The 25316-nt window shown below is 43.3% G+C and overlaps 1 protein-coding gene across 1 annotated transcript in view; it reads right to left on the bottom strand.

Annotated features, from left to right (window-relative positions):
• SLC2A12 (solute carrier family 2 member 12) overlaps positions 1–25316 on the bottom strand; it is a 57175-nt gene that overhangs the window by 27187 nt on the left and 4672 nt on the right. The window contains exon 2 of the mRNA XM_024759032.1: positions 8830–10170. Coding sequence (XP_024614800.1) covers positions 8830–10170 — 1341 coding nt within the window. The remainder of the gene's footprint in view (positions 1–8829; positions 10171–25316) is intronic.

Genomic DNA, 25316 nt, shown 5'->3' with positions numbered 1-25316 from the left:
ACAGAGACTGTTCTAAGGAGGGCAGCTACACAAGTATTACCTCGGATGAACTCATGAAATAATAACTTTATGCCTTGGGCTTGGGCTTGGGCTCATCTCTGCTTTACTTTTGAAGCCCAAGAAGAAGAGAAATCGTTATGTGGCTCTATGTCCTCATAATGTCAGGACTTTTTGGTTCTACCCTGAAGCTTGAACCACAATAAAAAAGCGTTCAGTTATTAGAAGGAGCTAAAATGATCAGGACCACCCCAGAAAGACTGGAAAGTCAAGTTAAGTTTTCGAACATATTTTAAAGTGAGAGATGAAGCGTGGAAAACGGAATGTTTCATAAAGATCTCCAATAAAAGCAGTGGGGTATATATTGTGATTTTTATTTGATGGAAGAGTTTTGGTATTAGTTACAGAGAAATGGAGGGCAGAGATTCTTAACCTCGGGCTATGAAACCCTTCAGCAGGCTAGTGAAGCCTACAGATTCCTTCATAGAATAATATTTTAAATGTATAAAATAAAATATATGAGATTACTTGGTACCAAATTTATGCCCCCTCCTGAATTCTAGATTCCAGGGTACCCCTACTTATGCTAAAATCAGGGAAACAGATGACCAGAAAGTAAAATGATGTAGGGCATACACTTTAACCTAAAAATAGAAATACTTTTTGACAAGAGAAACTATGTTGTGATCTAATACAATGAAGGAATGTTGTTCTAAGCCAACGCATATTTTAAAAGATTTAATAAAGATGATTTAATCTTGCTTTGATTTTGCTTTGGAACAGCAAGTACTTTTCCCTTTATGCCCCTATTTACACAAAGGATTTGCTTCTATTACAAGTAATAAACTCTCTAAATGAAATACCTGAGCAATAATCGCATCAGGCTAATAAGTTTTATAATGCATTCATGATCTGCTATGAAAATTTGCTCTTAATAAAACTCTTCTTTAAATTCCAAATGGTTCGTGCCAATGCTCTAGAATACAATTTTGGTGACTGAATTGGAATTCTTATGGTATGTTTTCTTTAGAAAAGAAAAAATGAACTGCAGCATGAATATAAACAGAAATGGCTAACTCTTAGCAAGAAAAAAAAAAGGATAATTGTTCGGGTCTCTTCTAAAAACCCTAAGAGAATTGACAGTCTCAAGCCACCCACGTGAATTAACTGCTTGTTTTCCTTAGAGGGAATGTTTGGGATTCTGTCTCCGACTGCTTGCCTTCTACCCTCAGGCGTGACTATCCGGATCAGTGCTTGGAACAGCAATTACAAGTTGAAGAAACCGTGAGATGGAGGGTTATTTCCCTTTCCCAAACCCAAACCTCCTTCAGACTGAGATTCTCCATCTCATTAGCATTGCTTTTGTTCTAAGAAACGCTCAAAAAGACTCTCTTCTGCATGTGAAAGCAAAAAGCAAAGGTGTCCCCAAAAAAATCTGGGACTACTTTTAGATACTCTGTGTCTAAAAGTAGGAATTAGTGAAAGTCCCAAATAACTCTTTATGACCTGACAAAGAAATGCCCTGAATGCCTCCAACTACTTATTTCTGAGCACTGCTAACTCTCCTGCATCTTTTCTTAGAGGCAAAAACAGAAAGAGATTTTTAAAACTCACACCACAGTTGAGACAGGAGGGAAGGCGGCAAGGCACAACCTTTAAAAGAATGACATAGCTGTTGAGGATATGACAAAAACTGGTTAGAACAGATTATGCCCAAGATGGTGGAAGATTTGACTTCCAGAGGACCCTGAGCCTCATTATAAGCTCATTATAATACACTAGCTATGCTAAATGACATACACACAGGCACCACGACAGTTCCAAAGCCAACCATTAAAGGCCAAAAAGTGGGCCGTGGCCCAATTCCTGGAAATCTCTGTCCCTTCCCCAAAATAGTTGGAATAATCCCCCCACTTGTTAGCCTATGAAATTACCCAGCTCATAAAAACTAACTACCCCATATTTCGGGGCCTCTCGCCTTCTGAGATGGCCCATGCTCTGTCTGTGGAGTGTGTATCTCCCTAAATAAACCTGCTTTCCCACTTAACCTTCAGGGCAGAGTCCTCTTGCCTGCCCTCTTGGATCCTTCACAAGCGTCCTATATTAATAAATCTACTTGCCTATCACTTCGCCTCTCACTGAATTCCTTCTGTGCTGAGACGTAAAGAACCTGAGGTCCATTAAATCCTGTGACCAGGTGTGTGGTTTCAGCTGGGAGACTGTGGGTTTGAGTCCCCGCCTAAGCCAGAAATTTTGGGTTCAAGTCCCAACTGAAGTGCAGCTGGATTCGAGTCCCACCTGAAGGAGTGGGATTAGAAGATTGTGGGCTCGAGTCTCACACTGAGGTGTGTGGTTTCAAAGTGATGGATTGTTTTGCAGAAACATGCTGGTTTCAGGAGGAACAGGAGCTTCTGTGGTAACCTAGTGTTCCCAGCTTTCCTGGTACTTAGCCTACCCGCTAGATAGCTTGACACAGATAAAGAAGCACACTTCGAGATTCTTCCTGTGTATTCACCTTAGTTTTAAAGTTCTTCTTTCCCTCTCCTCCTTAGAAACATAAATGTACCCCCGCATGGTCTTCAAACAGATATATACAGTGCTGACTTAAAGGGACAGAAGGAAAAAATGTGAGATGTCGTGTCTTCCCTCAAAGAGCTTACAATCCAGTGACCACATTCTGGTTAATAAACCAAACAAGCATACAAAAGCAGTACACTATATCATTAAGGGCTAAGTTGTATTATCACGTGGTAACTTCCATTTACATCACACGCTGTAACATCCAAAACACTTGCACGTGCATTAGTTCCCTTGATGCTCACCTATACTCTGTGAGATAAGACAGGTATTATTATGCCCAATTCATGGATTTAGAGAGAGCTTCAGAGAAAATAAATGACTTAAAAACATATAACTAGTAGGCAGAAGAACTGAGATTAGAACCTAGGTTTTGTGATTTTAAATTCAGGCTCTTTGTAGCCCAGAACTGAACTAGTCTACACTAGAAATAACTAGTAGTTCATACAAGTAAAGACCTTGAAGAAATGGAGTGAATTCATAAAAGAGATAAGACTTTCACTGAGCTTTCAAGATAGGAGGGACTTGGGTAGAGCAGAGGGAAGGAAAAGAGGCCACAACAAATGCTTTCTGTCTCTTGACCTGGGTGGGGAGCAATGGGAAATAAAAATGCCCAGAGAGGCAAAGCATTGCCTCATGTCACAACGTCATGGGGCATCATTCTCTTTATAGCCCATGTGGAATCTATATGTGTTTCTCTATGAATGGTAGCCTTGAAAGAAAACTCCACAGACTACGATGTAAATGGTGCCCCTTGGAGTTGTGCAGACACTCTGATGGAGCTGGGTGGGATGATGGAGAACCTTGAAAATCACACATCTTTTCCCTCCAGGATGGTGATATAGTCATAGAAAGAGCATGGAATTCGGCTTCAGATGTCCAGAGTTCTAGCCCTAAATCTATGTGATCTCAATCTCTGAGAGTTTCTTGTTTCTTTTCTCTAAAAGGAAAATGTAGTACTAGATCATTTCTAATCTTTTCATCTTGAAAGGCATTTGGTTCTTCTGATATGGAAGAAAGTGGGAAGCCATGGAAGATTTGTGAGCTGTGGTGACATGGGGAACATGATTACTTAGGGAATACTGGTATGGAGGATGGTTGGGTGTGGGAAAGGCCTAGAAGGGGAAAGAACCACAGGAAGGGTCTCCCAGTAATCTAGGGATGAGACTGAAAAGGGTAGACTAGGATGGCAGAAGCGGGAAGGAAAAATGAACACAGGAACCCTTTGTGAGGGAAAATCCAAGAGCATTTATTTGGTCATTGACTGGATTGGGAAACGGGCCCAGAGCGTCAGACCTGAGTGACTGGCAGAGTGACTACCCCATGGAAAAGAAAGACAAGTCCCCTTGACGTGAGGGGAATAAGAATTCAGCCTCAGCTTCTTTGTGTTCAGCTGACAGTGAAGCATCAAAATGGAAAAGTTCAGCACTCATTGGGAAAAAGGGAACAAGAAGTCACGTGAGGCAATGGAACTGGAGATACGCGACAGTGGTCAGCTCAAGGGAGACAATGAACATTCCTGAGAAAATAAATATGAAAGCTTTTATAATGCATTAGCAAAAGAGTGTTTTTTGGTTTTATAGCTAAAGAAACAAAAGCCAAGAGACAGTAATGAAATGACCTCATGGCTTCTTTAGAACTAGATGGAATGGAAGCTAGTCATATAGTTTAACAAGTAATATTTTAATGAAAAGAAATCAATGTCTATCACAGAAACTGAAGACAGAATACAGAGGCTTTGACCTTCTGAAATATTTCTTTCCAGATTCTCATCTATTCTCTTAGTCAAGTTTATCACTCTGGCCATTTTGTACTGTGTCAGTTTAGCTAAGCTGGAACTACATTTCCTTCCCTGTGTAGTTCTGGGTAAGGGTTGCCCAGAAGAGAAGTTTGCCTGAGACTTGGAAGGCCAAAGTGACACTCAGCCCTGTGCTTGGGGGCTTGGTGCCCTGGACATCAGTGCAGACTGTACACATTGTTGTCATCTGCTGGTTCTCCTTGTTGGCATAGGGAGCAGCAAGTGCACCCAGATCTCCTCCTCCAACTTCTCCAAGTACCAGGCCAGGCACAAGGGCAGGGCTCTGTGGAGAAGGTCATCAGTTTTTCCTGCAGGTGGCCTGTGTCATCAGAGTTGACATGGGAGACAGATGTGGGTTCCAGGTTCTTCTTATGGATTCCAGTTTGCCCTAGCAGGGTCCCTTGTCTTTGCTGCCCCCTGCTCTGCATCCAGCTTTTCCTCCCACCTGCCCTGCTGACCTGCAGAGACTTCAGGCTGCAACCAGATGCAGAAGCCACAGGCTTCACAGACTCCACCAGCTTTTCTTGGCGGCCCTGATTAGTGACTTTCTCCTTTGCCTCTAACCGTCCCCTACCAGACCTTTGCTTGCTCAGCAGCTCTCACAATTATGCAATGTTTAATCCCTGTAGAGAATTCCTTATCTCATATCACTCACAGCAGTTCTGCTTTTCTGCTAGGACTGCTCACCCTGTCTTCTCATCCAGGCCTTTCAATACCTAGCCTCCCTTTAATTGACTGTACTTTGTGCATTTCACTTATTCTCAAGGGATCATTAGCTATCAGAAAAGGGTGATGAAATTTTTTTTTTTTTTTTTTTTTCCTGTACACGGGCCTCTCACTGTTGTGGCCTCTCCCGTTGCGGAGCACAGGCTCTGGACGCGCAGGCTCAGCGGCCGTGGCTCACGGGCCCAGCCGCTCCGCGGCATGTGGGATCTTCCCGGTCCGGGGCACGAACCCGTGTCCCCTGCATCGGCAGGCGGACTCTCAACCACTGCGCCACCAGGGAAGCCCGGGTGATGAAATTTTAAACTTCATCTTAATATCTCTAAATATGCATCACGATAGACTGGGAACCAATATTAAACCATGTCGTCTGGGGACATTATCTATAGGCTTCTGGTGCCTGGGCTGGAAGCCTCCACAGCACCCAGAACTACCCAGCTCCAGCTGTTAACAGAAAGAAAGAAACTATCTTGTTTAAGCCACTGTTATTTTGGTCTTTATTATAGCTGAGCTTGAATTCCAACCAATATACACACTAAACATTATCTTAATCAAGTTTAGTTATTCAAGTAAATGCACATCAAAAACTTCTGCATTCTCACCATTATTTTCCTTCTCTTTTATCCTGTAGCTCAGCCTTATAAAAACTGTTCGTGCTCGCTTAGCTAGCAGAGCTTCAGAAAAAGAGAGACTGTCTCTATCCTGCATAAAATGCAGTGGCCCATTAATAGCCTCATGTGATGGACAACAATACACTATTTTCATTCATTCTTTTTTCTAATATATCTTCAAGGAGAAGACTGAACTGACAATTAACAGTTACTATCAAGACCAACACAGTTCTGCCTATTCTTGTCTTGGCCATTTCAGAAGACAAGAGATGTTTTCATGAGAGCAAGTCGCTTAACTTCTCTGAGATTCAGTGTCGTCATTTATAAAATTTAGTGAATACTTTTCTTCCCAGGCTTGTTGTGAAGGTAAAATGAAGTACTCCAAAATGTGTAAAAACTTCCTAGAGCAGTGTTTGACATAATAGGTGCCAATAAATATTAGCTGAATCTAAAGCTTAAATTATGTATTTTTAAAAATTAGCATAGAATACTATTTAAGGAATTCTAGAAGGTAAATAACAAATAGCCTCCAATAATCTTTTACAGAATCAGATTGAGCTTCCTGAAAAGGGGAACTCTTGCTCTAATACAATAAAGTGTCAAATGGTATGTGAGTGACTGAGGATTTACTGTACTTTTCAATGTTACCCAAAAATTAAAGAGAAGAGTATCACGAGCTCGGGAGGACTCTTACCATGAATAGGTTGGGTCTGGAAGTTTAAGATCAATGTCTTTCATATTATAATGTGTGTCATGTCATAACCTCTGCCAACCTGAGAGATCCTCTGAATGAAAACAAAGAGGGCATCCTTTTCTTAATTGATCTGTGACATTTCAAAAGATTGGATCAAGAAAACTGATGCAAAAAAGAAATACTTCTAGTTTTATGATGAATATATAGGGAAAAAAAGATGCCAGCAAAGGGAATCAATGGAACTATAAATACCACCTGAAGTTTATCAAGTAAGCAAACCTTATTGATATAGAAAGGTTCACAGACAAGGTTAAGTTGATTCCTTGGCACAAGGTAGCACTCATATCTTGCTCTTCTAGTAGACTTTAAAGAGTTTCTGAAAATAACAATTTTTAAAAGATGCTTACTCAAATTTCATTAACTTTATGTATCAGAATGGCCACATAAGTATTGTTATTGCTGCATGTTATGGCTCCCCAAAATTCATATGTTGAAACCCTAATACCCAATGTGATGACATTTAGAGATGGGGCCTTTGGGAAGTAATTAGGTCATGAGGGTGAAGCCTCCATGGTGGAATTAGTGCCCTTATGAGAAGAGACACAAAAGATCTAGTCACTTTTCTCCTCTCTCTCTCTCCCTCTCTCCCTCTCTCTCTCTCTCTCTCTCTCTCTCTCTCTCTGTCCCATACAGCAAAAAGTCTGCCTCTACAAAGCAGGAAGAGAGCCCTACCAAGAACTGAATCTCCTAGCACCTTGATCTTGAACTTCCCAGACTCCAGACTGTGAGAAATAACTGTTTGTTCTCTAAGCCATGGCAACCCAAAGTGATTAAAACAAGTGTCTCACAGGTGCACACCCAAGATAATTGAATCTTGAAAGAATGGTAGAAGCCTGTTTCCAGGAAACTATTCGTTAATGATGTTTATCATTTTCAGTCTTAAGAAGCAGGGTCAGGGTCCAGGAATGGGTCAGAGAGAGCAGAGGTTGATGGTATTGTAGCATTTCCTCTATCTGCCCATGCACAACCCCTTATGGGGAAATCTGTCTACTCATAGTGCAAAAGGAAGGGCCATCTTCTGGACATCAGTGCTTTAGATCATGTAGTCCAGTCTAGCCATAGCTGCTTAGACTAAAACAATCCCTTATGACCTGGCACAGCAAAAAGCAGTGTACGTCAGATTCCCTCTATGGAATTTGAATGAATCAGTATCTAGAGACTGATCTCACATAGACGTAGGAGTAGAAACTAAAAGATGAGGAAGCAGAGTTGAAGGAGAGGCCATATCGGCCATGTGCAAGTCCAGTTATTAATTAACTGAGATTAAGCAGGTCAAACCTGCTGGTTGCTGACCAGAAAGAATCAGACACAAGGAGCATAGCTCAATCCATTCAACCAAAATCTCCTTGAAGACAGGGACAGTATCTGCCTTGTTCATTACTGTTTCCCTAATATTGAGCATAGTTCCTGGCTATTAAAACAATTAGTCACTGGGTACATATCATTTGAATGAAGAGTTAAGAGTGGATCACTAGGACAAGCCCTCTCCAGAAACACTGTCCAGCGTCTGGCACCAGAAACCTGCATGTGTTCATGAGATTCCTTCTCCCTCAACACAGCCTATGTCTTCTCATTATTCTTGAACCTCCAGCATTTCCCTTTATGGGAGCAAATTTGTCTGCTCCTTGATCATTGTAAACAAAAGTTTCAATATCAACTCTGTAGGAAGCGGAAAGGAAGGAGGAAGAAAGGGAGAGAGATGGAGAGGAATGAGAGTGGGAGGGAGAGGTGACAGGTAGGAGTTGAGGGTGGTAGAGAGAGAGACTACCCTTGATTTTTAAGCGCATCATTTTCTAGTGAGGCATAAAAAAGAGCCTTCACAACTTCCCTACAGAGAGGTGTAGACTTTGGATGTGAGGCTAAAAGATGAAAGAACTGCAACAAACAACCTATTCTAGCAAACTCGAGTTTGCTCAAGAGAAGTGATTAAACTTTGTCACTGCAATAGACTGACTATATCAAATAAAAAAAAATTTTTTTCCTTGCACCTATGAAGAAAGTAGAGAATGATATAGAAGACAATGTCCCAGTCAACTTTGTTTTCATAAAACAATATATTCTCTTGAGCAACAAATATCTTTCAAGGTCTGATTCATTCCTAATCAACTGATATTAAAGTATCCTCATGTGACAGATAATGGGAAACTAATCCTTGGTTGAATACTAGCCCTGCACATTTCACAAGGCAGATAGAAGCCAACCATACTTTCCTCATTAGCAGAAACATCAGGTGGCCAGTATCATCCCCATCTTCCTTCTAGTAGTTCCATGTATAAGGTACTATAGCAGTAGGATGCTCTGACGGGTCAACGATAATATATAACATTCATAAGGGGAGAGAGGGAAGGAATGAAAAATAAAATACTTACTTGGTCCTAGACCAATTGAAAATGCAGCAACATAAACAAGCAAGCTGGCCAAGGACAGCCATTTCAAAAAAGCTGGGACGTCCGCAGGGTCTGTGATGACCTGGTATTCAGTTTGGCTTAGTCCAGCATTCGATAAGGATGCCAAGGTCGTTTCTCCTCTCTTATCCAGGTCATTTCTCGTGGGCCTTAGTGAGCTTCTGCTGCGGGAAGCCATACCTTTAAAGGATTCTCTAAGAGTGTCATTGCTGGCTGACAGGTTACCTGGTCCATAAAGCACAGACTCATCCAAAGACTGGTTGATAGGACTATGGTTTCTGCAAATATTGGTAAAGTTCATATGGATGTTGAGATTCACGATGCCCATGGTTACCAATGAAGCTGCCATCACAGAGGAGCCGACACAGAGGAGGGTTTTGCTCCCGACATGGTCTACAAGCAGGGTGGCCGGGATGGTGCTGAGGACCTTGACAACCCCAACGCCTGTGGAGGCGAGGCTGGCTGCCTCGTTGCTTTGGAAGCCAACGGACTTCAAAACAGTGGATGCATAGAATAATATGTTTGGCTGACCAGTGATTTGTACAAAAAATACCAATGTTAAGCCTATCATGATTCGGGTCCTCATGTTGTCCTTTGAACGAAACAGATCCCCAAAACTGTACTGATATTCATCTTTCAGGGACGATTTGATCACAGTGAGTTCCTCCGTTGTATCGGAGATGGCTCTCAGCTTTCCGAGAACCTTGCTAGCAGCTTCCTCGTGTCCCTTCATCACCAGAAACCGAGGACTTGGAGGAAGAAAGTACATCGCAATCGCCTGCAAAACTCCCAAGGGAATAACAAGGCCGAACATGTATTTCCAGCCATGGGAAACATTGGCAAACGCGTAGTTTGAAATGTAGGCAAAAAGGATGCCAATGACAATCATCAGCTCGTTCAGCGACACAAGAAGGCCTCTCTTGTGTTGGGGAGCAATTTCTGCGATGTAGACACACGTGGCGATGGAAGAGAGTGAAATGGAAACCCCAATGGCAATGCGTCCCGCTATGAGAGCCGCATAAGATAAACTGATGATCAAGACCAGGCTCCCAAGTCCAAGGAGGCAGGATGAAAGGATGATGGCGGCCCTTCTTCCGCACCTGTCAATCAGGACCCCTCCAATGAGAGAGGCCAGTAGGGCCCCGATGAGGAGGGAGCTCACAACCATTTCCTGCTCGTGGCAGGTCAGGGCTAACAAGGTTCTTATCTGCAGAAGAGCCCCAGAGATGAGCCCAAGTTCATACCCCACCAGGAAGCCGCTGACAGCAGCCGTGACAGATGACAGGAGAGTAAACATACCGCAACCTACGAGCAGAGAGAAGAAACAGGTCAGTTCTGAATTGTGTCTGATGGAGACTTAAGCTTGTCTAAGTACGTTTTTCGTAGCACTGAGTATAAACACATATAATCATAGTCAAATAATACACTAACCAAAACATGATTAAAGAAGGAAAAATCCTTTTTCTTTCATTTTTGGGGAGGAGAGGGGTGGAGACATTTAGAAAGTTATTTCTATTTGTGATGTGATGTTGGTTTTCGTTTTGAGCAGGCAGATATGCGAGATAAGCAGATGACATACGATGAGGACTGAACAAGTAAGAACATGGTTTCATCCCTGCCCTGGTGTTGGATGAGAAATTCAGAGAGCGTGGCTCCTCGGGTCCCACTGTCTAAGGCAAACCCTTGAGGGCGGAACAGAGAGCGAAGCAGCCTCCGGAAGGGCCCCCGTCTTCCCAGCGTGGAATCTGGGGCAAAATGAAGCACAGCCTCCAGGAAACCTGCCCTCCGGTCTCCTTGGCCACAATCGGGCCACTGCTGGCTTTTGCTGAAACACATGAGGGTGTTGGGGGAGGCCAGGATGGGAGCGCCTCCATGAATTCAGGGCTGGGTCAGAAAGAAGGAGGCGGAAGTAGGTGCAGGGAAAGGACCCGACAGCATCCATCACTCACTCTGAGGAAGGAGGAAGGGGCATGGGACAGGGGGAAGAAGAACAAAAGGGGCTTTATATTGTTCCATTCTTGTAGGGTTAACATCTGAGGGAAAATGGTGAAATGTTAAAAGTCATTAATTTTCAGTGCTAGGTACATAAGTGTTTGTTACATGTCTGTAACTTGTCATAACAGAAAGGATACAAAACAAAAAGACAAAGGCTTAGAGAAGAGTATCACAGGTCCAGGAAGCACTAGTTTCCAAGGCCGGAGCACAGAAAATCGCTCGTCCTGTTTCAGGAGCTATGAGATGCCAGGACATCATGTCATGTACGGGGACACAGCATGAGCTTGGGGAGGGAGGTGGGAGGGGGCATCAGTGAAAGTGGGTAGGTAGAAAGGGAACACTTCATGCAAGGCCTGGCAGGTCACAGTGACAACTTTTTATTGTATTCCCAATACAGTGGGGTCCATGCTTACTGACCCGTAAGAGGGAAGACACTCTGAGATTCTTGCTGCTGTGTGGAGACTAGATGTCAAAAGGCAAGACCGGTAGCAGGGGGTAGTTTGTCACCTTAGTCTTGACAAGAGACGGTGCCAGCTTGCATTTGGGTGTGAGGAGTGGAACTGATGACAAGCAGACAGATTCAGGAGTTAATTTGGAGGTAAAAACGATGACACTTGCTCGTGAATTGGTGTTGGAGGGTAAGGAAGTGGGTCAGAACCCAAGATGGCTCCCTGGTTTGAGCAGTCTGTTGGGTGGTTTTACAATATTCAGTACCTGGTATGCAGGCTTATGTACTATATGGGCCACAGGTGGACCTAGGGAAGAAGCAGAAGGGACCTGGCTATGGGTGGAGGTGAAAGGAGAAGGGGAAATCAGAAGTTCCATATTAGATTTACTAAAACGGTTTACTTGTTTTACCTGTAAGGTGTTCCGATTAAAATATCAGGTAGTGGATTGAGAATATGGATTTGGAACTGAAGAGGTAAGTCAAGGCTGGAGAGATGTGTTTGGGATCCAGCAGCGTGTATTGGGTATTTACAGCCACAGGGATGGGAGAGATCACTTAGGGAGACAGAATAGAGGAACAAGAGAAGCAAGACGAGGACGAGGACCTAGGGAATGCCAACATTTAGAAGAGGAGGCAAAAGCAAAGGCGATGGAGAAGCAGCAGAATGAGACGTGTGTGAAATGGACTAGAAACGTGTGCTGAGCTAAGGCTGTTCAGCTATGTCATTGCTGGAGTAGGAGGTGTGCTTTAAAAATGCCATTTAGCTTTGGTGAAGGGAGCAAGTCAGATAAAGGTGATCTGACATCGCTTCCCACCACAAGTATCCAAGGTATTTTACATCTCTGGGATCTTGATGGCATGTGGAAAATGGGAGACTTCAAAAATAAAATTTAAAAAGCATCAAATATTTAGATGGAGGAGCAAATAAAAATTTAATAATCCACGATAAAATAAAGTTGATGTATGAGCATTGCGAATACAAACCATTACACTGAAACTACATCAACAATTTAACCAGCTAATCAGAAAACAAATATTTAACATCACTACACAGCAGGCATCTTCCTAGGTACTGGGAGATATCTATATATGTGTACAGATATCTCTCTATATGTATCACATTGAAACAAAACAGATGTGGTTCTTGCTCCCCAAGAAACTTAACATTCTAGGGATATCTCTATTATTTCTTATGTACTCTTTTAATTTTCACATGCAAAGTGACTTTGAAGTACTTTCATGCTCTCAATTTCCACATATTCTTTTTTCTCACTTGATCTTAAAATCCTCAACAACAAATTCTTCTACCACAGGTGATCTGAGTCAGATTCTCACATTTGGATAAGAATATCACATTGCTCCATATCTCTTCTTGTCATCGTTCTTTACACCTAAGTTTGATGTGCTGATTAGGGTGTGTGCTCTGGCAGTTGGTCTCCGATATTCAGGTTGGAGAAATAAGTGACTCAGGAGAATGAGGCACTTGAGAGGCAGGTTGAGTGAGGCACCCCAGAAGCAGATTTAGAGGGATAGAGGGCGGCATGGGGTACTGAGTCAAGGACACGGGGGAAGAGATGCCAGAGCTGTGTGAGTAGCAGAAGACAGTCTTTGCCACCTTGTCCTTCTCCTTAGCCTTCCTTTGTTTCCCCGTTTTGTTGGATGGGAAATAGTGCCTCCCTAGAAAAAGAAAGACCCCTTGAGATACAAGAGTTCCTTCCTTTGATGCTCTATTATCCTACTTTATTTTTACTTTTTAAAAATTTATTTATTTATTTTTGGCTATGTTGGGTCTTTGTTGCTATGAACGGGCTTTCTCTAGTTGCAGTGAGCGGGGGCTATTCTTCGTTGCAGTGCACGGGCTTCCCATTGCGGTGGTTTCTCTTGTTGTGGAGCACGGGATCTAGGCACATGGGCTCAGTAGTTGTGGCTCGTGGGCTCTAGAGAGCAGGCTCAGTAGTTGTGGCGCACGGGCTTAGTTGCTCCGTAGCATGTGGGATCTTCCCGGACCAGGACTCAAGCCCGTGTCCCCTGCGCTGGCAGGCGGATTCTTAACCACTGTGCCACCAGGGAAGCCCTCTATTATCCTACTTGGGAGAGAGTCGAGGCAGTGGGTTAAGGAGGAAAGGGGATGGGGGGAGGGGTGCAAGTTCCAAAGCCAGCTTCTTGTGGTCTTGGGGAAATATCCCCTCACAGAAGAGAGATCCAGGTTTTTCTTATGCTTTCTGGACTTAGCTTCATATGCCTAGTTCTTTTATTTAGGGTTCATAGGACACTGACAGACTGGGCAAAGGGTCTGGAAACCATCCTGGTTTGTCAGGATGAGACCCTCTTGAGACCCAGCAGCTAGCACTGAGTATAATTCTTTAGAGATATAATAAAATTGTCTCCATATGAATAAAAAATTCTCTTTACAAAATTACAAGTTTTTAAAAATTATACATCACAGTATTATCTACCTATATCTATCTAGGCAATTTGCCTTCAAAAGCTTATACAGTTGCACTAGGACATTCTATGACCCTATACTCACGTAGGTTGGGGGGAGGATACCAACACAGGTTGTGTGCTATGGTCTTTACTGACTGAATTTTATTTGAAGGATATATCTTCCCATTATATGCTTTAAGGGCTACTGACCCAAACTAGCTTCCCCACTCATCTCATGACTGCTGTTTATTACTGCTGAGGTTCCATTACAGTCCTCAGGCTGCCCATTCAGGATTTGGAATTCTAATTCCAAAGCGCTAGACCCTAGCGCTTCCAGGATCTCAACCGTGTGACACCTTAGGACTTCCACCATGGGAAATTTTCCTGCTGCTATTTTACCATATAAATAAAATGAAGAAAGACATAGAGTGGGTTTTTCTTTTTCTGTGTCTACTTTTTGGTTGATGATGATAGAAGCAGGACGCTATCCTCTGGATGCCAGAAAGTAGAGATGATGTTTCCAAGAAATCTGACAGAGAACGGGAGGAAAGAGAGAGAACGTCTGCCTAAACACGAATGGCAGAGTCTGGGGCAGCTGGGTGGACTGAGGAGAAGCAGCCAGCACTACAGGAGAGAGGAGGGTGAGGATTCATAATTAGAGCCTTTTCAATAAACATCCAGCCCTGAAGCCAGTCCGCACTTGAAGTTCATGGTGAAGTTTAGCATTCCTGGCCGTTTGGCTCATGGTCTCGATCCACGAGGGCCCTTCTTTCCACCCCAGTGTCCCGCCAAAGATGCCATAGGGAATTCTCAGCCTTTTGTGGACATCACAGAAGTAGAAACTATCTAGAAACTTGCAAGTGGTACCCACAGGCTCCTGGGTCATGCCTACCCTCTGGGTCCGGCTGCTTTGTTAGACCAGCCGTGTTCCTTTTGATGCGATGATAATTCCTTAGTAAGATAATAAAGTTAAACTGTTCCTATTGAAGATGTGATCACAACTCAGAGGCTTTATGCAAATGAGCACTGAGACCCACATCCAGGGCACAAAGGACAGGCAAGCCCCACTGGCTGAGAGGCTGCAGCCGCTTTCACAATAGCTGCATTGTCTCCTGCTCACGGTGACTCAGACAGAACCACAACTTTAACAGGCAAGCACATGAAACACTCCATTTTTCACAATATTTGAGTTTCTGCCCGCTTTCTCCTTTCCTTTCTCCCCCATGTGCCTATTCTAGCGTAGGTACATAATGGACACACAGCAAACGCTTGCCAGAGGACTGAATCCTACAACAGACTGGAAAGCAGCGTGCACACACAGGTCTTTTTTCAGCAGGCAGCCAGGTCATTATACAGCTTGACCAACTGTGAAGGCTTCACATATTTCAAAGACCTCCTACCTCATGTTTTGCTCGAGAAAAACTTGCAGTGGCCCCCAAATGGCCTTGCATTTTTGTTCTCCTCTTTCTCTGCTCCTTCCCTCTGAATACCTTTAATCTCAACCCATCATTCAAGAGTCATTTCAAGTGCCACCTCCCCCATGATGACTACCCTGCTCTGCCACCTTCTGCTGTCCCACCCCAGCCCCTCTGCACTCCTGCTGTGCACAGAATGTAGGGTTTCAGATATATGAAGGCAGACTTCTGTCACTCATTTATTGACCTGTTCGTCTTCCCCTCTTACACAGAAAGACCTTGAAGGCAAGACCCCACTTTCTTCTTTTTTATTATTTTTATTTATTTATTTGGTTGCACTGGGTCTTAGTTGCTGCAGGCGGGCTCCCTAGTTGCAGCTCTAGGGCTCCTTAATTGTGGCATGCGAACTCTTTTTTTTTTTTTTTTTTTTTTTTGCGGTCCGCGGGCCTCTCACTGCTGTGGCCTCTCCCGTTGCGGAGCACAGGCTCCGGGCGCGCAGGCTCTGTGGCCATGGCTTACGGGCCCAGACGCTCCGCGGTATGTGGGATCTTCCCGGACCGGGGCACGAACTCGTGTCCCCTGCATCGGCAGGCGGACTCTCAACCACTGCACCACCAGGGAAGCCCCCATGCGAACTCTTAATTGCAGCATGCATGTGGGATCTAGTTCCCTGACCCCCTGTATTGGGAACATGGAGTTTTAACCACTGCACCACCAAGGAAGTTCCCAAACCCTGCTTTCTTTACATCTGTATTCTTACCTCTAGTCTTTGGCACAAGGTCAATCCTCAATAAATATCTGTTGAGTGAATAAATAAATGAATGAATGGTAACAGCACTGCAAATGCCAATCCTTTGTCCTCTCTTCCCCATGGTTGGTCAACAGACTAAGGTTAATACCTGGTATGACTTAAGGGTTAGCACCTGGAACTTTATATTTACATAAATATTTAGCACCTGAACAACATGCAATCAGTATTTCTATAGCGCTTTCAGCACTGTTATTAGCCAGTTAATATGGCACCATTTGCAGGGACTCTAAAGTGTTCCACTGTCACTCGTATAGTTATTTTATTTAATGTCAGCCCCAGGCACAGGCTTGTTCACTAGTCACTCAGATTCCATGTTTAGCAGTCTCCTTTCTGGGGACCAGGTTTTCATGTCCCAACAACAGTCTCCAGGCACGATTCTCAGGCCTTCTGCACCACTGGTTTTTTTTTGGAAAACGCCTGCCCTTTCCCAGACTTGTGTTTCTCTTCATGCTGTTGTCCCTCATTTACGGCACGTGGCACATCTGGCCTCCCTCCTTCACAGCCTAGGGAAACCTGAGTCTCTGAAGATCTGGCTCAAATATCTCCCCTCTACAAAATCTTCCAGACTCCCTCTCTGTGGTTAGCATTAATGTCTCTTCTCTCTTCTGCCTTTGTGTCCAGGGCCTTACAGCACTCTGGATTAGTCTGTCTCCTGCTTAGATTGGGAGTCCCTTGAGAGTAGAGTCTGTATGGGGGGGTCCACACAGGACCTGATGCCAGAGCTCTGCAGAGGCTATTGGATGCCCGGGAAGGAGAGCGCTGGCTTAATCAGACAGCTCCCTTGTTCAGAGGGTGTGAGGAGAGTGTGGTGTTGTGGTATGATGTTTCCAACAGCTGTCAAAAGTTCCAGATGCTGCCTCTTGGCCTTGGACCGTGTGTGATGCTCCCTGTGGTGGTAAATATTGGGCACTATCCTTTATCTAACCACTCTCCCCCCACCTCTCCCCATACCCCCATCCTCTCTTTAACATGCAATGGAACTCAGAACAGAAAATGTGGCCTTCCTCTATACCTACTATTGTTTGGACTTTCTAGGACAAAAAGGTAGGAACTTTACTTTCTTTCCTTTTATTTTTCCAACCCCAGGTAGTACTTTCACAGACACACTTTTCTGAAACTAATCTTCTCCAAATTCTGTTGACTGGGGAGGTATAAAGAGGGGGCGTAAGGGCACTTCCCTGCATTTCGCTCTGTGGTTAACACTCCTTTTCTGCCTGATTCCTTGTAGAACTTTCATTCTTTTCTTTCTTTCCTTCCTCTCTTTCATCTTTCCTTCAATTTGAAACTTTCACCAGGACAAGTCAGAGTACTTGTTTCTTCTAAATTTTTTTTGCTACTGGTTGAGTTCTCCTACTCAGAAAAGATTTCCCCTAGTATTTTGGGGGGTTTTTCCTTCCCATTTGTTTTGGGATAATTATTTACATGTTAGCTAAATATATTCATTTCCTCATCTCTATCTTATTGTTTTTTTTATGTACATCCTAGAATAGCTTCTCTTACTTATCCTCCGCATCACAGATTTCAGATGATAATTCTGCTCTTGCAGTTTTAGACTCTGACACTTTACCCATCTCGTATTAGGTCTATTAGCATCTCTGATCTCAGCTAGTTCCATCTTCACCTCAATTTACTCTTATCACCAGATGTTGTCCTGCATCTCTTTGTTCCACAGAGTCCATTTTTTTTAAATTATAGAGAACAGAAATCAGATGCTGTCCAAAACGTATTTGTTTCCTGTAAAGAGAAATCTTAAAACGCATGCTTTGCCTTTGTATTTGAAATGTGCCTGACAGTGACCGGATTACCACATTCTCTTTACCCAGCCCCCAAATCATTTACGATATTTTTGACGGCGGGAAACCAAAAACCTGAAAAACATGGGCATTTATTGTCTACTTTGTGAGAAGACCAAGTTGAATTTGGTGTCTACAAGGATTCACACTCTATGAATCCTTCTGTTCCTGCCTCCTCAGAGGGTTGGCTTTTGTCCCCAATCTGTCACCATACGTGCAAGGTGGCTGTCACAGCTCTAGATATTAGACGCTTTCACAATCAGACTCCAGGGCAGCAGACAATGGAAGAAGGCTTAGGGCAAGGGGTTATCCCCATGTACATCTTTCCTTTTATCGGGGAAGGAACTTTTCAGAAGCACCTTGGAAGATGATGGGGTTCAGGACATGCTACCCCAAAATACAACCCCTTGGCATATTGAATATTTTAAGCTGAAGGAATTTGAGAAAATGCCAGTTACAGGAAGGTGGCTGTAGCCTTCCCCCTGCCCTTCCCCCCGAAGCAGGTCATAAAACCCTCATGTGAGAGGTGCTCTCTGTTATACCCAGAGGAAAAGAACATCCTTATCTCAGAAGGCAAAGGGGCACCAAGAAGAATTCAAACAAACAGGCTTGCTAAGTTTCCCCTGGCTCCCTACACTTACCTCATATTCCTTAACCTGTCGTATTTTCATGACTGTCCACTGTTCATCAAATCTAGCATAAAAATACCCAGGCTTAGTCATGTCTTTGGGTCTTTATTTCCTTATGAAGGTTTCCATGTCACATTATATTAAATAAATATGGATGTTCTTCTGTTAGTCTTTGTCAGTTTAATTTTCGGACTCAGCCACAGGCCCTAAAAAGGTTGAGGAAAACTTTTTTCCTCCCCTACAAAGACTTGCCCTAATGTCTCGTTGACCAGAACTAGTGAGTTCCACAGTCAAACTTGGCTGCAAGAGAGACTAAGTGAGGATCTGAATCTTCTAGTTCGCCAGATGGGAAAGACCAAGAAAATAAGAAGGAAGTTGGAAAAGCTGTTGGGTTTTCAGTGTCTGACACACCTTAGTCTAGCCACCCAGTTGCAGTTGGAAACTCTCGTAGTTAGACTTGAAGGAGCAGTTGATGTGCACAGCTGCCAGCCAAATTTCTGATGTCTGGAAGTTATTTTTCTGGAGTGACCCCACTGGACTGAGAAAGGAATTTTTTTTCTTCCACTTTTTGGTCCCCTGAATATGAACAGACTCTCATTTTTTGCTTGTCATAAACAATACATGCAAAATTACAACTTCTAGAATGTTCCATTCCAGCGGCTCATTTGGACTTTGTCTCTTCTTAACACTGATTTCACATTCTAGAATGCAACGAGCCAACCAGAGTTGCTGAAATCTTGAAAATTATAGCCCTTAAGAGATGTAGAAAGAGAAGTGATGGTGACAGGATAGGGTGGGAGGAATTGGACTATGGAGCAAAACCTTCTGACCCTCCGAAAAAGCCGCTCCGGGGGAGTCTGTGGAGATGTCATCCTTTGATTGATGAAAATTCTCTCATTAGGGGTGCTGAGTGAGAGTTTGTGGAGAGCTAAAATATTACCGCCCTAGTTTATACATTAGGCCCATATTTGCATTTTATTTAGGGGTAAGTTCTAACTCATTGATGAATATATCTGGCTTTAATTCTATTGTAATTTTGCATCTCTTTTCATCTTTTCAAGGGGATTTTCAATAGATAGTTAAGAGGGGGTGAATCTGGAGGACAAACCAGCAGCCATTTTACCCAGAGGCCTCTGATGTCTCCAGAGATTTTCAGCGTGTGTGAGCTGTGGTGAGCGAAGGACTTTTGAAAATTGGCAAAGTCTTCAGAAAGGATCCTCATCCCATCAATGATTATTAAACATTGGGAAAAATAGTAACATACATATTTGTACTTCAAGATTTCATACATATGTAGATGTGACTGAAAAAAAAGGTCTTAATTCAAAGTGCAAGTGAATGCAAGTAGCTTTCTGTCATTCTATATTTTCTAATCAATAAATATAAAACTGTGAAAACTATTATGTGAGAATTTGGAGTTGTTTTTCTATTTAAAAAGGAGTCTAGGACTTCCCTGATGGTACAGTGGTTAAGAATCCACCTGCCAATGCAGGGGACACCGGTTCGAGCCCTGGTCTGGGAAGATCCCACATGCCACAGAGCAACTAAGCCCATGCGCCACAACTACTGAGCCTGTGCTCTAGAGCCCACGTGCCACAACTGCTGAAGCCTGCATGCCTAGAGCCCGTGCTCCGCAACAAGAGAAGCCACCGCAATAAGCCCGCACACTGCAACAAAGAGTAGCCCCCGCTTGCCGCAACTAGAGAAAGCCCGCGTGCAGCAACGAAGACCCAATGCAGCCGAAAATAAAAATTAATTAATTAATTTAAATAAATAAATAAAGGAGTCCAGGTTTTTCAATTTAAAAAAGGAGTCCAGGTACTCAAAAATGGTTGAGAATCACCCTCAGTGCTTTAAAAATTCTTTAGTTAAGGAAATGAAATGCAGAAATAATAATATTGCAAAGCCTGTGGATGTAAAGTTCTTAGGAAGAGCACTTTATTTACTAAAAATGAATACCTAGACGGCCACCTCAGGGTCAAGGGGAAAGCCCGTGAGTCATGTTGGTAATACAGTGGTGGGCTATGGGAGAGAGAGGGAGAACAGGAGAAAAGACCAAGAAGCAAGAATTTTCGTGTGTGTGTGTGTGTGTGTGTGAGAGAGAGAGAGAGAGAGAGAGAGAGAGAGAGAGAGAGAGAGAGAGAGAGAGAGAGAGAGAGAGAGAGAGAGAGAGAGAGAGAGAGAGAGAGAGAGAGAGAGAGAGAGAGAGAGAGAGAGAGAGAGAGAGAGAGAGAGAGAGAGAGAGAGAGAGAGAGAGAGAGAGAGAGAGAGAGAGGTCAAGAAAGAATGGCCTAGGGCTTCCCTGGTGGCGCAGTGGTTGAGAGTCAGCCTGCCGATGCAGGGGACATGGGTTTATGCCCCGGTCTGGGAAGATCCCACATGCCGCGGAACGGCTAGGCCCGTGAGCCATGGCCGCTGAGCCTGTGCGTCCGGAGCCTGTGCTCCGCAACAGGAAAGGCCACAACAGTGAGAGGCCCCCGTACGGAAAAAAAAAAAAAAAAGAAAAGAAAGAATGGCCAACAGAACTCAGAAATAAGATAAATGAAAGAAAAAGGTCAGGAGAGTTTGTCAGGTTCTGGGGGATGGGGAATAAAGACAAGGGAACAATAGCGCAAGAGGCCTGTAGCTTTTAGAAAAGTTGGTTTACAAGAAATTTCCTATGGTGGATTTGACAGGAGAATTTTATGAATGGGCCCACCTAATATTTAATTGCACTATAGCTCTCTTCAAATTGTCAGTAAGAATCGACAAAGAACTTGTGTGAATGGGATTTGAGTATATGAAGGAAAAGGGCTGTAATCCACGCATGGATTGGAGCAGGGATAAGAGAAAAGACAAGCTGCAGGAACTGAAGGGCAAAAATCCAGGGGAAACAGGAAATTGGTGCAAAAAGTGATCAGAGGGCTTCCCTGGTGGTGCAGTGGTTGAGAGTCCGCCTGCCGATGCAGGGGACACGGGCTCGTGACCCGGTCCGGGAAGATCCCACATGCCGCGGAGCGGCTGGGGCCATGAGCCATGGCAGCTGGTCCTGCGCGTCCGGAGCCTGTGCTCCGCAACGGGAGAGGCCACAGCAGTGAGAGGCCCGCGTACCGCAAAAAAAAAAAAAAAAAAAAAAAAGTAATCAGAAACCACAAGACTCCTAAGGTGTACTGGGTGTGTTTGAGGATGGGTGAGGGCAGAAGAGCAAGGGCAGGGTTTGAGCAAGGTGGAGGGCGTGTGGATTTAACGTTATGGGGGCTGGAGCTACTTTTGTTTAAATATTAAAAGAATGGTGATCCCATAGAGCTGAAGGATTTACAGCCATGCAGGTGGAGCTTTCCAAGACTCCCTAATTCTTTCACCACTATCATCACTTTCAGAAACTTTTCTTGATTTCTATAAACCAGTAGGATCTCTTCTGAAGAATTCCTCCTCTCACGATACTTATCACACAAAGGTTTCATAACATGGTCCCTACTTACACCTTCAGATGTTTTCATAACCCTCTTTCTCCTGCTTTGAACTCTGTGCTTTTATCAGACAAAAATATTCATAGTTCCCCGAATGTGCTTGTACATAGCTTGTATACAAGCTATCTTCTCTGCTTAGAATTCTCTCTGTAAATCTATTGGCCTCAGTGATACTTTCTTGACTCAGCTTAGCCATACTGTCTTCCAGGATCCTTCAAAAACTGGCTGAGCTGCCCCCTGTTCACTACTGTGGCATTATGTGTCTGACCGCCTCCTCCCTTGTAGGTTTCCTGATCTCTTCTCTCTCATCACCAATTGTTAGTAAGTATTTGCATCGCATGAATGTCACTGGTTCACCATTGGACCCAGGGTCTAGCATCATGTCTGATTTCTAGGAGACACTCAATATTTGCTAAATGATTGTCTTGTCATTATTTAGACTCTTATGTCTCTGATGAGTTGGTAAAACTTATGGACCTGGATAATGTCTTAGATATCTTTTTTTTTTTTTTTACTGTGAAGTATCCAGCACTGTACCTCTCACACAGTAGGTGGTCAATAAGTATTGCAGAATTAAATGCTCTTTAGTTCAGCTCAACAAACACTTCTTCACTCACTCACTGATTTAACAATTAAGCATGTACTCCATGGCAGTACTGTCTTGGACACAGACGGCAAACAGTTTCAACTATATGGACAGTGCAATCAGCACAGTGGTCAATCCAATCACAGTGCTGACACATTTCCTAGGTTACAAGATGGCTGTACTTGTGCCATTTGCATGTGATCCCTAATGGAAATACAGGAGAAAAGGCATAATTCCTCCCTCTTATGAGCTACACGGTACTTTCTAAACACTTGCAGTTAGCTCAGAGCTCTGATAAGTACAAGAATATATATTTTATCTGGGAATTTATAATCTTATAGAAAAAGACATGTCACATGGAAGATTAGAGAATAGCTAAAACAGAATGCAAAAAAGTTCTGAAAGGCGTATACTGGGTACCCAAATTCACAGATCAGATCATGGAACAGACCAGGAAGTAGAAACGGTGGTGCTGAATGGTATTATCATTCAAGTGGGCAAAACCCTGGCTTGGATTTGGGATACTGAAGTTTGGATCTCTGGGCTATTATCCATGCTACATGGAGCAAGTCACTTTGCTTCTCTCCCAGAGGTACCCTGGCTTAATGCTGAAGGTACAATCTGGAATCAGAGCGTCTGGTTAGTTACCAGCTAGACCCTGACATGTCCCTTAATTTTTCTGTTCCTCTGCATCCTCATTCCTAAAATAAAGATAATATTACATAACTCATAAAGTTGTTATGAGAATAAGTGAGATAGATGAGTGGCTGGTGCATGCTGGTAAGTGCTTGGTAAATGCTAACTGTTGCTCTCTTAGCCTCAGTTTCCTTATCTGTGAACTGGGGGGTAATATTACCTCATTGGGTTGCCCACAAAAATCATTCAACAAAGGTCTGTTTAGTCTGAGTCTATGGGGGAAAATCTCCATAACACTGAAGTAGAACTTTGAAACAGTCTCTTACTGATAGCAAAGGAAGTAAAGTGATACCTTGCTTCCAGCATAACAATTCTGCCTTTTCATAAATTCTTGAATTCCTTTGTTTTTGGCAATACCTACACAATTGGGCTTATATCATTAAAAACTCTTCCTGTGATTTTGCCTTGGGCTTTCCACAATTTTGTGTCCCAACAGAAATGAAATATTCATTAGCTCAGGGATGTTCTTTCACGATACCAACTGATTAAAATTACAACTTTTTCCCCTATTCTTTTTTCTTCACTTCTCTATTTTATTTTATTTATTTTATTTTTGTTTTTTGGCCACGTCACGCGGCATGCAGGATTTTGAGTTCCCTGACCAGGGATCGAACCCTTGTCCCTGAAGTGGAAGGGTAGAGTCTTAACCACTGGACTGCCAGGGAATTCCCTCCCCTATTCTTAAGAAACCTTGCACATCTGAGGCTGAGATGTCATATCTAAATTAGCATTGCACATGGCTCCCAAATTCCACAAAGTGTGGGAAACACGTGTATGCCGTAGCAATACATTATAAAAAATAATAATATAAATAAAATAATATGGTTGTAGCTAACAGCCCCAGAGCCTAGTAATGCCAGGCAGACCTGTGTCATGAATGTTTCTGAGAAACAATTACTTCCAAGGGAAGCACAATTTACCAGTTTAAAGTTTAATAAGCCTTGATTTACTTAAGGGAAAAAAAATACTCCTGTAAGTCAAACAAAGGACTGCTTTTCTCCCTGATATTTTAGTACAACAGTATAAAGTGAGTCATGCTCAAAAAGAATGAAAACTCCTAAAATGAGAATAATGTGATAAATTATTTTAGTCTTATTACTTCTACCTAAATTGTATAGAAAAATTAGTATATCACTGAAGCATAGCCATTTTGCAAAGACATAAATGAATGTGCTGCGATGCAGGAAGAAAAGCGATACCAAGGAGCCAAAACAGAACAAAATAAAATAGAAACAAAACTCATGTGAATTTATGATTTACTATGGAAGTAATATATTTGGCTTAACATTTCAGCTGGGGAATACTAGGAGGGATTTCAGGTTCTGTGCCTTTTTTGTGTGTGTGGCTGTTCCGCACAGCTTGTGGGATCTTAGTTTCCTGACCAGGGACTGAACTCGGGCCCTGAGCAGTGAAAGCACAGAGTCCTAACCACTGGACCACCAGGGAAGTCCCAGAGACTGGGTACTTTTTGAGGGAAGATGGGATGGGAAATTATCCTCATTTGGTATTTGGTCAAATAGCTCCTTGGGAAGAAGCACATTTCAGCTTTTCTCCTTTCTTACCACCGTGACTTGGTGTACTTTCACGTGGCTTTCATTGCCTTTTTTTTTTTGCGGTACGTGGTTCTCTCACTGCTGTGGCCTCTCCCCTTGCAGAGCACAGGCTCCGGACGCACAGGCTCAGTGACCATGGCTCACGGGCGCAGCCGCTCCGTGGCATGTGGGATCTTCCCGGACCGGGCACGAAATCGTGTCCCCTGCGTCGGCAGGCGGACTCTCAACCACTGCGCCACCAGGGAAGCCCTCATTGCCTTATTTTATCCGCTAACTCATCCTCTTGGGGAAGACTTCATGAGAAAAAAGTTGAACTTGGGAGTCCAGACTCCGTTCAATTTAAGAATCTTATAAAGCCAGTTCTTGCTCATACAACCTGAATAAAAAGCTGCTTCAAACCTTTAAAAGCCCAAAGCGAATTCCACACTCATGCAGGCCTGTTTGGAGCTTTTAGAACTTTTTGAACCCTGCGGCTAAACAGTATTATACTTCAGTTCCTCCTAGTGAGATGAGGCGATGAAGCCAGGTTCAAGAACTAAGTATTCTTGAATGAAAAATACCATACCACACATCGACAGCAATGAAAACCTGCATCTTAAGGTTCACCTCAGATATATACGTGTACACTGGAGTTTCCGCAGGCAGTTCC

Source organism: Neophocaena asiaeorientalis, unplaced genomic scaffold, assembly GCF_003031525.2.
Source record: "Neophocaena asiaeorientalis asiaeorientalis breed wild unplaced genomic scaffold, Neophocaena_asiaeorientalis_V1.1 scaffold5, whole genome shotgun sequence".
In the NCBI taxonomy this organism is placed as follows: Eukaryota; Metazoa; Chordata; class Mammalia; order Artiodactyla; family Phocoenidae; genus Neophocaena; species Neophocaena asiaeorientalis.
The sequence above is the reverse complement of the archived record's forward strand: the minus strand, read 5'-3'. Positions and strand labels throughout refer to the sequence as shown.